The following is a 15597-nucleotide window of genomic DNA, read 5'->3' as shown; positions in this document are numbered from 1 at the left end:
ACAGACCTGATCATTGACTGAAAGTAAATGAGAACTGATACTTTCAGACTGAGCCCTCCTATTGGGGCAGCCATGGGCATTAAATGAGATAATATATAGTAAAAGGTTGCCTGGCTGTGGTGGCTCACATATGTAATCCTATCTACTCAGGAAGCTGAAGTCTGAGGACTGGGGATTGAACTCAGGGCCTGGGCCCTGTCCTTGAGCTTAAGGCTAGTGCTCTACCACTTGAGCCACAGCTTTTTTAAGTAGTGTATTGAAGATAAAAGTCTCATGGACTTTAGTGTAGTGACCGTCTACTCGACCAGCGAGGAAAAACGACCACCACACCAGGAGTCTTCTCAGATCACGCTTTATTGGAGAGCCTTTTAGTTGTAGGAGAGCTTGGGCGCGAGAGAGCGTGCACCCGAAATACAGCCGCTTATATAGGGAATTGGAACACGGGTCTTTCTATTGTTGGTCGCCTGCCTTTCACCATCACCAGGTGTCATGGGATTGGCTGGGAACTCTACCTGGCTCGTGCACGCGCACAGCCCAGGCCTCCCACCAAGCACCGTCTGGGGTGGAAACCTCAAAGCTGCAAGGGAGTGGGCGGAGTCTCGCCTCGGCTCCCTACAGTTCCCCCTTCTTTGTTTTATGGCAACAGGTAAGAGTAGAGGTTGGGCCTCTGTCTAAGACATTAATGAGAGGACCTTGCACTGGCCTTCGCCTGAGGGGCGCGCCTTCCCCAGTGATGACCAGGCCCGTCAGATGCCTTTTTTGCAGAGGTGGGATCTTGGGCATCAACCCACTTGCAACCCAGCATGCTCTTCTTGAGGAGATGAGAACCATCTCCTCAAGTACAGTGCACTTGCCTTGCACCCTGTCCCAAATTGCAAATTGCATACCTGTCCCGGTGCAATGGGATCCCCTGATCCCTCGGGGTGCTAAGGCTATGCAGAATGGTAAGGCTTAACTGCCTCTTAGGGCCGACAGCCAAATCTGGGGTGAGGATCCACTCTCCAAAGCGGCTAATGCTTGCGAGATAACAACCTTGTCCCTTCTGGTTTGGGCTCGAAGGCGACAGACCAACCATAGGCAGACCACGCATCCTCCCAAGCAGCAGGCTAAAAACATTCCGACTCCCACCCGCTCTTTGACAAAGGACACCACAGAGGCAATCCAGTCAGTAAATTGTAACAGCCCACAGCATCATTGGTTTAGCTATCACAGGGATTGCTATTAGCACTGTTGCTAACAGCAAGAAGATCAGCTGCATCTTCAAGAGGGGGTTTTTCTGCAGTCTCCACCGGCCTGGTCAGTCTCGTTGGCACCCAGTGAGGTACTTCTTGACTCTGTGGAAAAACACAAACAGCTCCCCTGGATCTCGTTATTACCGGATCCGGTCCATACCATTTATTATTAATAACATCCTTCCACATAACCATGTCTTTAGTATCCATGGAGTCTCTTGTCATATGCCGATCTGCGGCAGACTGATCGTTGTCATTTAGAATTAAAAAATTAAGGGTAAAGAGCGCAAGAGAAAGTCTTTCCCTGGGGGACGCGGACTCAGCAACTCCCCCTTTTTGTTTTTGAAGCATTTCTTTTATGCTTCTATTAGCTCTTTCCACTATACCTTGTCCTTGAGGATTGTAGGGCAATCCGGTGGTGTGGGCAACCTGCATTTGTGCGCAAAAGGCACGAAAACCATGGGAAGTATAAGCAGGGCCATTATCCGTCTTGAGTCTAAGGGGCTTTCCCCAAGCTGCCCAAGCTTCTAAGCAGTGTATTCTGACGTGAGACACCTTTGCTCCTGCCAAAGGTGTGGCATGAATGACACCGGAAAAGGTGTCCACAGACACATGTAAATATTTCAACTTACCAAATTCCGTCAGATGAGTAACATCCATTTGCCATAGGGCGTTTGGTCTCAACCCCCTGGGGTTTACCCCCACATGGGGAGGATGAAGAAAGGTAACACAAGATTTACAGGCTTTAACAATATCTCTTGCCACATGCCTGGACAAATTATATCTTTTCCTAAGGGTATTAGCAGGTACATGATACAATCTATGAAAGTCTTTTGCCAATTCTACAGGATCAGCAGCGACCAGAGCCACAGCCCGAGTTGCCTGGTCCACCAAATCATTACACTTTGCCATTGGGCCCGGTAACATAGAGTGGGCGCGAATATGTCCAATATAAAAAGGATGTTTTCTGTTTAAGGGACTGAATCTGTAACAAAACATTAGAAATTGTACTGGCCTGCTTAACTGAAGCAGCAACTTCAAGAGAAGCAACAGCATTTACAACATATAATGAATCAGAAAATAAGTTAAAAGGTTGATCAAATCTTTTAAAAACTTCAAGCACAATTAAACATTCAACAGCCTGTGGGACATTCGGCCGAAAATTAAAAACTACCGGCTGTTTGTGTCCTTGAACAAAAAAGGCACCTTGTCCAGATTTTGATCCATCCGTAAAGATGGTCAGAGCATCAACCAAGGGCTCCTTTGAAGTGACAACAGGAAAATACACTAAATTTTTGTTAACTATGGCAAGCAGAGGATGCTTAGGATAATGATTATCAATTACATTTGGAAATGAGCAAACAAGAATTGCCCACATATCCATTGTGGCTGCTAAAATTTCAACTTGCTCACGGGTGTATGGAATAATTAATTTATCTGGAATTTTTGCAAAGTGCATCAAACAATACTTTATACCCAAAATTGCCTCTATTTTTTTTTAAATTTTTATTTTATTTTATTTTTTTCTCAGATCAAAATTGCCTGTTTAGCCACTAATTTAGGAAAATATTGAACAGTTTTTGTTCCCACAGAATCATAGCATTAATAGTTAGCCTTCGAAGCAAGGCAGTGGTATAATTGGCCGTCACTCCATAAGTCCGGACTGCCTCAACTAAATCCTTAAGCTGGAAGTAGGAAACCGGCTCAAGAATTCTCATTAGTAATGGGATTTTCAAAAACTGGAAAGGCGGCCGCTAACGGCGACCAGGTGCTGCCTTTTATAAAGTGACTCTTCCCTGCCGGCGGGCACGGCGGGGGGGCCGACGGGTGAGGGGCAGCTCCGTTTCCTCTCCCTGGCTGCTGCGGTACTCCCACCCCTAGGGGGCGCCACCCTCCATATCTGTCTGCCCCGTGCTCCGCCGCAGCCTCTTCTAAGTCTTCACTATCAGCTGGATCGAGCTGCTCTCCCTCCTCCTCTAACATTTCTTCCTCTGAGTCACTCACAAGATTACTATATTCTTGGTCCCGCCCTTCCACATGTAGGGCTGAGAACCGGTTTGCTTTTAAAGAAGGGCAAGGGAGTCTCCTTGAGACCCCCTCCTCTCTGAAACCCTTCTCCTTTTGTGAGGGCTGCAGCCCCTCTTGCTTTAATTCTTTAGGATCCTTTTCTCTTTTTTCCCTTTTTCTTTTAGGCCTATTTTCCTCCCCCTTACTGTATGCTGACTCTGATAGACTATCCTGATGCTGCGTTAGTACTTTGCGTCCTTCCTGGATTAAATCAAACCCTCCCTCCTCGAGGCAAGTGCGCACCATCAAAAAGACAAGCCACAAAGGAAGAAGCAATGCAAGCAACCAATAAATATCTAAATCTACAGTGAACAGCATACCGGGGGATATTTACCGACGTCTCCTCTCCGCGTGTTGAGTTCTGGCTCCAATTCGGCCTCTCGCGCGGGTCCCGTCCCAGGTTCGTTCCCGGGTTTCAGCACCAGTTGTAGTGACCAGCGAGGAAAAACGACCACCACACCAGGAGTCTTCTCAGATCATGCTTTATTGGAGAGCCTTTTAGTTGTAGGAGAGCTTGGGCGCGAGAGAGCGTGCACCCGAAATACAGCCGCTTATATAGGGAATTGGAACACGGGTCTTTCTATTGTTGGTCGCCTGCCTTTCACCGTCACCAGGTGTCATGGGATTGGCTGGGAACTCTACCTGGCTCGTGCACGCGCACAGCCCAGGCCTCCCGCCAAGCACCGTCTGGGGTGGAAATCTCAAAGCTGCAAGGGAGTGGGCGGAGTCTCGCCTCGGCTCCCTACACTTTAGTGCCTGGGCTGGCTTTGAAACAGGATCCTCAAATCTCAGCCTCCTGAGTAGTTAGGATAACAGGTGTGAGCCACCAGCACTTGACTCACAATGACCCCTTTAAAGCCCTCTCACCTGCACTGTTGATCTTGCTATGGTTGCTTCACATATTTGTTTATTTACTTGGTTGTCACTGTGCTTCCTCAAATAGATGATTGGTTGTGACTTGGGTCAGCACCTTGTCAGCTTCTAGACTATTGTATTTGATGAATGGTAAGTCTCTCCTCCCACTGTCCCCTTGCTACTTCTCTCTTTATTATTTTTGTGTGGTCCTGTGCCTTGAACTCAAGGTTTGGGTCCTGTCCTTGAGGTTTTATTGCTTATGCTAGCACTCAACCCCTTGAACCACAGCCTCCCCATTCAGTTTTCTTGGTGGGTAACTGGAGATAAGAGTCTCAGACTAGTGGCGCTGTAGCTCAAGTGGTAGAGCGCTCGCCTTGAGCTGAAGAGCTGAGGGACTACGCCCAGGCCCAGAGTTCAAGCCCCACGACCGACAAAAAAAAAGAGTCTCAGACAAGCCTATCCTGGTGGCTCCCACCTGTAATCCTAGCTACTCAGGAGGCAGAGATCTGAGAATCTGGGTTTAAAAGCCAGTAAAGGCAGGAAAGTTCAGGAGATTCTTATCTCCAGTCAATCACAGAAAGAGCCAGATGTGGCTATATGGCTCAAGTGATAGAGCGCAATCCTTAGGCAAAAGTTTAGGGACAGTGCCCACGCCTAGAGTTTAAGGCCCAAGACTGGCAAAAAATAAAAAGGAAAGCAAGCAAGCAAGAAAGAAACTCATAGACAGGCTGGGAAGGTGGCTCAGTGGTAGAGCGCTTGCCTTGCATGCCTGAGGCCCTGGGTTCGATTCCCCAGCACCACATAAGCAAAAAGAAAAAAAAAAGCCGGAAGTGGCACTGTGGCTCAAGTGTTAGAGTACTAGCCTTGAGCTGAAGAGCTGAGGGACAGCGCCCAGGCCCAGAGTTCAGGCCCCACGACTGGACCCAAAAAAAAAAGAAACTCATAGACATTTCTGCCCAGATTTGCTTCGAATAGTGATCCTCAGATCTCTGTCCCACAAGTAGCTAGGATTACGAGCATGAGCCACCAACATCCTCGTCCCTTTTTATTTAAGTATTTATTTTAACAAACTGTGGTCTGTGTCTTCAACCTTCCTGGTGGGATACAAAATTTCCTACCAGGTGTCCTTACTTTGGCTTTTTTAGGGATCTTCAGTGTTGATGCTATTTATTCTGGGACCTCAAGCTGATGAAGCCAAAGCCTTAGCCAAGGGTTTTGAAAAAAGAATAGATTCACCTGGAAGTGCTGGTTTATGGGTCAGTATTTAAAACACATTTTATTGTGTGTGTGTGTATGTGTGTGTGTGTTTGTGTGTGTGTGTGTGCATGCATGTGCGAGTGCTCTGATAATAGGGCTTGCTCTCTTGCTTAGATTTTCTGCTCAAGTCTGGTATTTACCACTTAAGCCACACTTCCATTTCTGACTTTTTTTTTTTTTTTTTTTTTTTTTGGTTCGGGTTGTGGGGCCTTAACTCGGCCTGGGCACTGTCCCTCAGCTCTTCAGCTCAAGGCTAGCACTCTACTGCTTGAGCCACAGCACCACTTCCGGCTTTTTTCTTTTTGCTTATGTGGTGCTGAGAAATCGAACCCAGGGCCTCAGGCATGCAAGGCAAGCGCTTTACCACTAAGCCATCTTCTCAGCCCCCATTTCTGACTTTTTAAAACTTAATTGTCGGTAAGAATCTCACAAGCTTTTTTGCCCAGGCTGACTACAAACCAAGGTCTTTAGATCTCAGCCTCTTTAAGTTGCTTGAATGGCAGGCAGGAACCAGTGCCTGGCTTGTTCTTAATATTCTTTTTTTTTTTTTTGTCTGTCGTGGGTCTTGACCTCTGGGCCTGGTACTGTCCTTGCACTCTTCAGCTCAAGGCGAGTGCTCTACCGCGTGAGCCACAGAGCCACTTCCATGTTTTTAATATTCTTTAACAAACTCCTGATTCAAAGACTGGGTCTCCATTTTCCCATCTCATCATCACAAACCTTTAATCCCCATTCATTCTCTTCTCTATGAAGAAAGGATGATGATAATGGTGTGATTTCCAGGCTGGCACCAGACAGATCGGCTTAGCTGAAAGCAAAGCCCAAAAATCATAAGTCTGAGACTTCTGGCAAAGATCCAGGAGAAAGGAGAAGGGATTGGAATGCAAGGGTTTAAGGACAATGTCTGTGAACTATGGAGGAAATGAAGGCTCAGAAGACAGAGGTGACCTCTCACAGTCCCAGTGGTGGCAGTGGGGTACAGGAGGAGCCTAGTGCCCTGCACCCCAGGACTTGGCATGTCTGCAGTGAGTGGGCATTCATCTAACTCCTTAGAGGTCTCCAAGAGGGCAGTGGCATTATCAGAAGCCCCAAGATCACTCATACTGTGGCAGATGTAAGAGGTAGCAGGCTCAGATTCCATACTGTCTATCCCTGGCTTATTTCCTTATGTTTGCCCTACTCATCATAATAGCATTGCAGTAGATTCCTAGGACCAGATACTGAGTGATTCATTCAAAATAGGAGGGAGTGACAATCAACACCAATGATAGCAAGGGAGTGAAAAGCCAGGGCAGGAAGCTAGGGAGGTTGGCGGGACTGAAAAATGGACAAGAAGAGAGCTGTAGCCAGGTGCTCGTTACTCACACCTGTAATTCTCACTACTCAGGAGGCTGAGATCAGAGAATGATGAAAAATCCAACAGACTCTTATGTCCAGTTACTCAAAACAACAACAACAACAACAACAACCTGGAAGTAGAGCTGTGTCTCAAGTGGTAGAGGGCTGTCTTGAGTGAAAAGTCAAGTGAGGTAGATGCTGGTGGTTCACACCTGTAATCTTAGCTACTCAGGAGGCTGAAATCTGAAGATCATGGTTCAAAGCCAACCTGAGCATGAAAGTTTGTGAGACTTCTTTTTTTGAGTTACTACAGGGGGTAGGAGGGAGTCAGTACCAAGGCTTGAACTCAGGACCTAGGTGTTCCTGAACTCTTTTGCTCAAGGCTAGCACTCTACCACTTGGAGCCATAGCAACACTTCTAGTTTTCGTTTGGTTAATTATAGATAAAAGTCTCATGGAATTTCCTGTTTGGGCTAGCTTTGAACCATGATCCTCATATCTTAGCTCCCTGAGTAGCTAGGATTACAGGCATGAGCTATGAGACACTCATTTCCCTTTAATTACTAAAAAGCTGGAAGCACAGATGTTTCTCAAAAAGTAGCATGCTAGCCTTGAGCATAAACAGCTCAAGGTCAATGTCCAGGCTCTGAATTCAAGCCCCAGGACCTGCATACATACACACCAAGGACCTGCATACACACCAAGGGGGTCCACTAACAGCCAGAGTGATGAAGGCCATGAAGAGAACATTCATTCACCTGCCTACCACACTAGGACCTTGCAGAACAATCTAGAACTGTGTAGAGAGTTCTGTCTCCTCCCGGTTTGCTGTTCTCCCTTAGATTTGGATGCTGGCTCTTCCTGTTACTGAAGTCCCCATTCTTAGGCCTTTAGGAGACCCTTCCTCCAGTTCTGTCCCCAGCACCACACCCAAAACACGGCTCCCAGTCAGCCACCCCCTCTATACCCCATACCCCATGGTCATACTACTGTATCTTCCTCTGTGTGTGTGTGTGTGTATGCACGCATGCACACGTGTGTGTATGTATGCATGTGTGCATGTGTGCACGCTCATCCTGGGAATTGAACTTAGGACCTGCACATTGTCCCTCAGCTTTTCTACTCAAGGTTATCTCTGTATCTCTTGAGCCACAGCTCTGCTTTCAGCTTTTTGATAGTTAATTGGAGATAAGTGTCTTATGGACTTTCCTGTCTGGCTGCACACCATGATTCTTGCCTCACTCCCAGTCTCCTGAGTAGCTAATACCAGTACACAGAAAATCTATCTATCTATCTATCTATCTATCTGTCTATCTATCTATCTATTATTGTTGGTAATGAGGCTTCAACTCAGAACCTAGTCACTATCCCTTAACTTTTTTGATCAAGGCTGGAACTCTGCCACTTTAAACACAGCCCAACTTTGGAATATTTGCTGGTTCTTTGAAGGTAAGTCTAGGGACTTTTCCTACCCAAGTTGTCTTTGAACCAAGATCCTTAGTTCTCCGCCTCCAGAATCCTTCCTATGTTATTTTTCCATATCTGTTTGTTACTATTTATCTGCTTTTGTCCAGAAAGCTGATCTGAGACCCTTCCCAGATCACGCATGCTGCCATGTGCAGTATGGCAAAGGAATGGCTTGCAGAATGAAGGAATGAAGTCTGTGTGTCCAGCCTCCATCTAGGGATGTGGCAGGTTTCAGGTTAAGGCAGTAAAGGTGGCTAATTTATGATCCCTGGCTCGTGAGCCCATGTTCTTCCCATAATGAGAAAGCCTACAGCTGGAAAGAAAGACATGAGATCTTGGGGGTGGCAGCCCTGAACTCCCATTCTGGTAGAAAGGATGTTCTCCCTAGGAGAGTTTTGGGAGTCTGTGATGAGAAACAAAGTAGTCACCAGGAAGGAATAGGAATAGCCCAAAAGGCAGGGAGTAACAGAACACTCCCCTCCCCTCACCCAAAATCTAAGACCACTGGACAATAAATGGTTGGTGTGAACATTGCTCTGTCCTTTGACTGGGCTTGGACAAGGTCCCTGCTTCTGTGTGTGTGTGTGTGTGTGTGTGTGTGTGTGTGTGTGTGTGTGTGTGTGTGTGTGTGTGTGTGTGTGTGTGTGTGTGTGTGTGTGTGCACGAGGGTACACACACACACACCATGGATGAACACAGAAATATTATCTTATAAGAAATGTACTCATTATCTTGCCCATGTAATTGTAACCCCTCTGTACAGTATTTTCACAATAAAAAGAAAAAGAAAAAAATATTACTTTAAAAAATCATCTCTAAAACAACTCACTGATGGCTTACGACTGTAATCCTATCTATTCGGGGAGGCAGAGATCTGAAGATCTCAGTTCAAAGCCAGCCCCAGCAGATATATTTGAGAGATTCTTTTCTCCCATGAACCAGCAAAATCCCAAAAGTGAACATATGGCTCCAGTGGGAAGAGTGCCAGCCTTGAGAAGAAAAGCCAAGTAAGAGTGACAGACTCTGAGTTAAAGCCCCAATGCTAGCAAAAATCAGGCAAATAACTAATTTAAAAAATCAGCTCAGAGCTTTCCTCATCTGTAAAATGGAATGATGAGCAAGATAATGGAAGAATGAAGGAATCCTGAAGGGCCTCAGTTCACCCCATTCCACCCCCAACACCTGACAAATATACAAAATCACCTGCTCATTACTCAGATCCAACCAACTAGGCCTGCCTAACCTTGTTGTTTTAGTGCCACCTGCTGGTAAAGATGCAAAATGCTGCATGTTGCCATTCTAGGAGACACTTAGGCAAGTGTCTTACCTGCTCCACAGACCTCTGGTCTCATTGGGTCTCACCTTGTCTATCTCCTACATAAACACAGTAGACTCCTTCTGCTCCATATCCTGCATCTTCCTGGCTTGTGATTTTCAGATTATTTCTTTTCTATTCCTTCTGTTGATCCTGGGGCTTGATCTCAAGCCAGGGTGCTGTCCCTTAATATATATGCTCAAGGCTAGCACTCTACCAATTGAACCACACCTCCACTTCTGGCCTTTTGGTGATTACTTGGAGATAAGAGTTTCGTATGAGCTAGGTGTCAATTGCTCAGGCCTTTAATTCTAGCTTCTCAGGAGGCTGGTATCTGAGGATGTCAGTTCAAAGCCAGCCTGGGCAAGAAAATCTGTTAGTTTCCTATCTCCAATTATTTACAGAAAAATCTAGAAGTGGTGCTGTGGCATAGAGTGCTACCTTTGAGCAAAAGAGCTCTGGATAGCTCCCAGATGCTGAGTTCAAGCCATAGGAGTAGCAAAAAAAAAAAAAAAAAAAAAAAAAAAAAAAAAAAAAAAAAAGTTTTATAGATTTTTTTTTTGCCTGGGCTGGCTTTGAACCCTGATCCTCAGATCTCAGCCTCCTGAGTAACGAGGATTACACACAAAGGGCCCCTCTTATAGAGGTTCTGCCTCCTATCACCTTGACCTTCAGCCTTCCTGTATACAGGCTCCCAGACTTCATCTCATCCTGCCTTGAGCAGTTAAGCATGTGGGCCCCTGGGCATCACACTGTGGCCCATCACCCCTGGAAGACTTGTACATGAACACTGGACTGATTGGACCTCAGAGGTGTTTCCTTTCTTTTTAGTCCCCTTCTTTGTAGAGATCTTCATTTCTTTGATTTTCAATCCCAAATAATTTAATAATCTTACTGATATCCATCCCTTCTTTCAAAACTGATCACACCTCTTTTGTGGGCCTATTTTTAAGGCCCTGATAATACACCTTGTGTCCTGTTGTGGCTTCTCCTGACCAGCTAACTCAGGAGGACTAATGCTTGTGCAAAAGATCTGATAAGTTTACAGGTGTTATGAAGGAGTCTGGATGGATTCAATTGACTGGATGAGTTTGTACTGATTTATACAAAACACTGATTTAATATTTCATATTAATGAAATGTAATCTGATTACTCCAAAGCATTGTATGTGTGTTTATATACACATATGTGTCTGTTTCTTTGAAAGAATGGCAGTTTTTATTTTAGAACTATATCAAACTCAAGAATAGTAATTGGTATAGTTGATATTTCCAATGACAGCAGATTTTTTTTGCCTCCAATAATCAATATTTATTGAGCATTTACAGTGTACTGACATAATAGAACATACAGAAAATATTGTCCCTGCTCTGGAGGATCTTACATTCTGAAAGAAAAAAATATATCTTTTTTTTTTTCTTGGTCGTGGGGCCTGGGCACTGTCCCTCAGCTCTTCAGCTTGAGGTGAGTGCTCTACCACTTGAGCCACAGCACCACTTCTGACTTTTTCTGTGCATGTGGTGCTGAGGAATAGAAACTAGGGCCTTATGCTTGTGAGGCAAGCACTCTATCACTGAGCCACCTTCTCAGCCCCACCTGTCTTTTAAAATGGCACTTTTATTTGGTGTCTTCTGTAACATTCTGAGGAAATACTCTGTAGGGTGAGATTTGGTATAACTCAGACCCATAATTACTTAGAGAAGATTTAAAGGCAAACAATGGCAGACCATTTGGGATAGAGTTTATAGGAGATATACAGTCTCATCAAGTAAGGTGAGATATGCTGCAGTAGAGGATGAGGTTAATAGTTTGTGGGATGCAAGCAAAGAAAGCAAGGGATCTTAGACAGTAAGTAGAGCCAGAAAAGTCATGTGACCTTTTCCAAAGCACATGGCCACCAAGGAGGAATGTTTGGTGACAAGACAGAAGACTAAAAAAAAGGAAGGTAATCCTGTGCACCTGACAAATAAGATGACCAAAATCAGAAGGCAAACAGAATCAAGAAATTCTCAAAAACCAAAACAGAATTTATAGTTAATGCTAACCAATGTCATGATGGGTCAAAAACGTTGTGGCTTCCTAAGTTAGAAAATGCTATATATCAAAATTTTAACTGGAACATATTACTTTTCAAATCAATTTTCCCCTCCCAAAGGAAAAACTTGGCTCTGTAGGAGATGGTCATTAGATAGATTAGTATTTTTGCTATTGTGATAAACTTTGCACTTTAAACTTGGTGAAAGCCCATTAGCTGCCAAAAGGGAGTAAGGAACAAGTTTATAATAATGTACAATTTCTTTTGAGGTGTTTCAAAACCAAAAGACTAATTTACATGAAAGTTGTAGAGAAAGTAGTAATAATGATTACCAAACAGTTCATTTTCACTGCATCTTTACTTTTACATTTGTTTGTAGGTTGCCTAAAACATTTAAATACAAATAAAATGTGTAGCAAAAATAATGAGCAAACATTACAAATAATGGAATGTGAACCATTTCTGCCCTTATCCAGAGTTAATTGAGACGCAACTTTGTGTCAAAGAATACTTCTAGTGCTGTACTCTAAGTTGTGCACACTGAGATAACTCTTCCACAGAAATACATGATTCCAGCATGTAACAGCCATGGAATATGTTTGTACCACAGCCCTGCAAGTGCGCCCAAACTTTCTAATATCCAGAATAACTACACCTGTGCCTGGAACCAGTTTTCCCTTTTATTCTCCACCAGTACAAACCAATATGTAGGAAAATTTCTTCACTTTGACCTGGAAGCAGTTTTAACACTGGCCTTTGTGAAGTCACCATGTACCAAAGTACATGCCAAACATTTACAACTTGTATAAAAATTCTACATCCTCATATTGGTCATCTCAAGATGAAAACAGATAGCTTACTAAATGTTAATGGGCAATATCTATTCCCCTAATATTAAGCAACAAAAAAAACCCTGGGAAATATAGAAATTCAAATAGAAGCAACGTAAACCTGTCATAAATCATAAACGACAAACTATTTGTGGGACAGTATGGATGACAAATGGTCTACTGTATAAATTTTAGAATGAGGCAGACAAAAGTTGGAAAGCCATTTAATTTCCCCTCCTTCTCCTGCTTTCACTTCATCTTATATCCACAATGTCAACTTTTCGCTCAGTAACTACGTTATTAGCGTGCAGTCTTTGAACCACTCTTCACTGAATGTATCAAGTTCAGCAATGACTTCATCAAAAGCTGTCTTTGCAAGAAAGCTAGCTTCCTCTGGGGAGTTCAGAATTTCATAATAAAACACAGAGAAGTTAAGGGGCAGACCCAAACTGATAGGTTTATCAGTTGTGAAGCTTGAACTCTGGGTCTGTGCACTGTCTCTCAGCTCTTCAGCTCAAAGCTAGTGCTCTACTACTTGAGCCACAGCGCCACTTCTGGTTTTCTGAGAGGTTTATCAGATATAAGAGTCTCAAATGTTTCTATCTTGCTATTGTTTCTAACATATTTATAAGATTTCTTTATTGCTTTGTATGTCCCTCCCTGATGGTATAACCCCTGTTTTCACTGTATTTGATGTTGTATAATTTGTGGAGGGGAAAGGAAAAAACAAATTGTTTAAATAGGGATACAGGTGGACCCATTGCAACAATATGAAGTACAACACGTTATGCCGAAAAACGAATTTTACAATTTTGGCACATGGGGGTGGAGGGTGTGATGAGATGTGAGGGGGGGATAGGAAGGGATGGGATGGGGAAACAAAGGAGGAGGCAACAATGCTTGATATGAAATGTACTCATTACCTTGCTCATGTAATTGTAACCCCTCTGTACACTATTTTGACAAGAAAAACAAAAGTCTCTCAGACATTCCTGCCCAGGCTGGGCTGGCTTTGAACGGTGATGCTCAGATCTAAGCCTCCTGAGTAGCTAGGATTACAGGTGTGAACCACTAGCACTCAGCTTGCATTTCCTTTTGGCTGATCTCAAAAGCTTCTTGGTATGCTGGTTATGAACGATTCACAATCCCTTTCTTGTCATCAGCAGCAGCAATCTCAGCCAAGTAGTGGTAGTAGTCTCTCTTCATTTTCAAATACAAGACTGCTTTCTGCTTGTGAAGCACTAGGGATAGAGAACTTTTCCAAAAGTGACAGTGCATCATTGTAGCTATCTCCTTGATTCTATGTTCTTCATCATCTGCTGTTTTTCTCAGCACCTTCCATTTTTTTGCTCAATACTTGAAATGACCCTCTAAGATGACCTATAGGCATCTATAACATTTCTGTAAGCAACTGAGAGAAGATTCCTTTAATCATTAGACAATTCAGCTCTTTGCTCAGTGAGACTTCATGTCACCATATTGCTCAGCCTGCTAGGTCAGTTTGGCCTTCTGTACCAGCTCATTTGTACCCATGACTGGATTTTGTGTCCTGAGTAGGTGGTGGAGGACAGACAGGGTTTCAGTGGCTTCTGGGTGGTGGCAGGAGTGGCATTAAGGCTGAGACTTGGCCCTGGATCTTGAAGTTCACGGGCTCCAGTGATGGCGTTTCCTCCAATCCAATTTTATTGTTTTTTTTTTAATTCACACTGAAATTTTCAATCAATGAAAGTACATTTTGATTGATGCTCTCTTTTGCCATTTTAAAATGATTTCATATCCAGACATTATAGTAACATGTGGTTGTGGGATTTATTTTTGAAACAATACGATGTCAATGTGTATGTTGGCAGGTGCTCAATGTGAACATTCTATGACCTCTTACCACAATGAGATGAAGAATGAAGTCTTGCCTTCAACTCCAACTGTCATTGAGAGCCAAGAGGTTCACATTTGTGAACAGTTGGGATATGCTCAGGTTCCTTCTAAAATTCTGAGAAATGGGAAATCTTTACTATTGTTATGGAGGTATGTTTAGAGTTTCTGAATGCTGCTTTTACAAGAGACTGCTCAATGTTACTTAATCTATATTCCTCATCTTTTTTTTTTTTTTTGGTCAGTCGTGGGACTTGAACTCTGGGCTTGGGCTCTATCCCTGTGCTTCTCAGCTCAAGGGGAGCTCTCTACTGCTTGAGCCACAGCGCCACTTCCAGTTTTTGAGTGGTTTTTATTGGAGATAAGAGTCTCATGGACTTTCCTTCCTGGGCTGGCTTTCAACCATGATCCTCAGATCTCAGCCTTCTGAAAAGCTAGGATTGCAGGTGTGAGCTACCAGTGCCCAGCTATTCCTCATCTTTTTAAAAATTCTCTAATAGGGGCTGGGAAGGTGGCTCAGTGGTAGAGTGCTTGCCTTATATGCATTAGGCCCTGGGTTTGATTCCTCAGCACCACATAAGCAGAAAAAGCCAGAAGTGGTGATGTGGCTGAAATGGTAGAACGCTAGCCTTGAGCTGAAGAGCTGAGGTACAGTGCCCAGGCCCAGGAAAGACAAAAAAAAAGGAAGAAAGAAAAAAAACCAAACAATATCTTTACTTATTTTTAAATATGCAACAAAATACTACATTTTGACTTAAGGTTCTGCAATGAAACCATTTTTAAAAATACTTTTCTAATTTAAAATATTGTAGTTCTTTGAATGTAAACATCTTTTTGTAAACATCTTAGAAGAGAAAATGTAACAGGGGGCACACCTTCACTGCCCTTATCAGAAGGACTCGTGATACAAAATAGAACAATATCAAAATTTGATATGTGGCATAAGGAGTAGAGCACCAAGCTTGAGCATAAAAACCAAAGACTAATGTGCCATGAGTTTAAAGCTCTCTATGAGCACAAACAAAAAAAGATAAATATAGTAATAGAATATCATGAAACAAATTGTGCATCATCTTATTTGTGTTGATGTCCAAATAGAAAACATTAGACATGGAAATCCAGAAATTTTACATGGGTTTTCAGAGTAGTGTGTGTGTGTGTGTGTGTGAGAGAGAGAGAGAGAGAGAGAGAGAGAGAGAGAGAGAGAGAGAGAGAGAGAGAGAGAGAGAGAGAGAGAGAGAGAGAGAGAGAGAGAGAGAGAGAGAGAGAGAGAGAGAGAGAGAGAGAGAGAGAGAGAGAGAGAGAGAGAGAGATAACTGTCCCTGAAA

At 43.6% G+C, this 15597-nt stretch overlaps 1 protein-coding gene and 1 pseudogene across 1 annotated transcript in view; both read right to left on the bottom strand.

The window, feature by feature from the left end:
• LOC138841622 (zinc finger protein 420-like) overlaps positions 1-6552 on the bottom strand; it is a 128061-nt gene extending 121509 nt beyond the window's left edge. The window contains 1 exon segment of the mRNA XM_070042398.1: positions 6367-6552. Coding sequence (XP_069898499.1) covers positions 6367-6552 — 186 coding nt within the window.
• A 5986-nt stretch (positions 6553-12538) lies between these two features.
• Positions 12539-13930, bottom strand: LOC138841608 (14-3-3 protein zeta/delta-like; annotated as a pseudogene).
• Between the last annotated feature and the right edge of the window lie 1667 nt (positions 13931-15597).

Source organism: Dipodomys merriami, unplaced genomic scaffold, assembly GCF_024711535.1.
Source record: "Dipodomys merriami isolate MVZ:Mamm:240054 unplaced genomic scaffold, mDipMer1.0.p SCAF_323, whole genome shotgun sequence".
Taxonomy (NCBI): domain Eukaryota; kingdom Metazoa; phylum Chordata; class Mammalia; order Rodentia; family Heteromyidae; genus Dipodomys; species Dipodomys merriami.
This window is presented reverse-complemented; position numbering and strand designations above follow the sequence as displayed.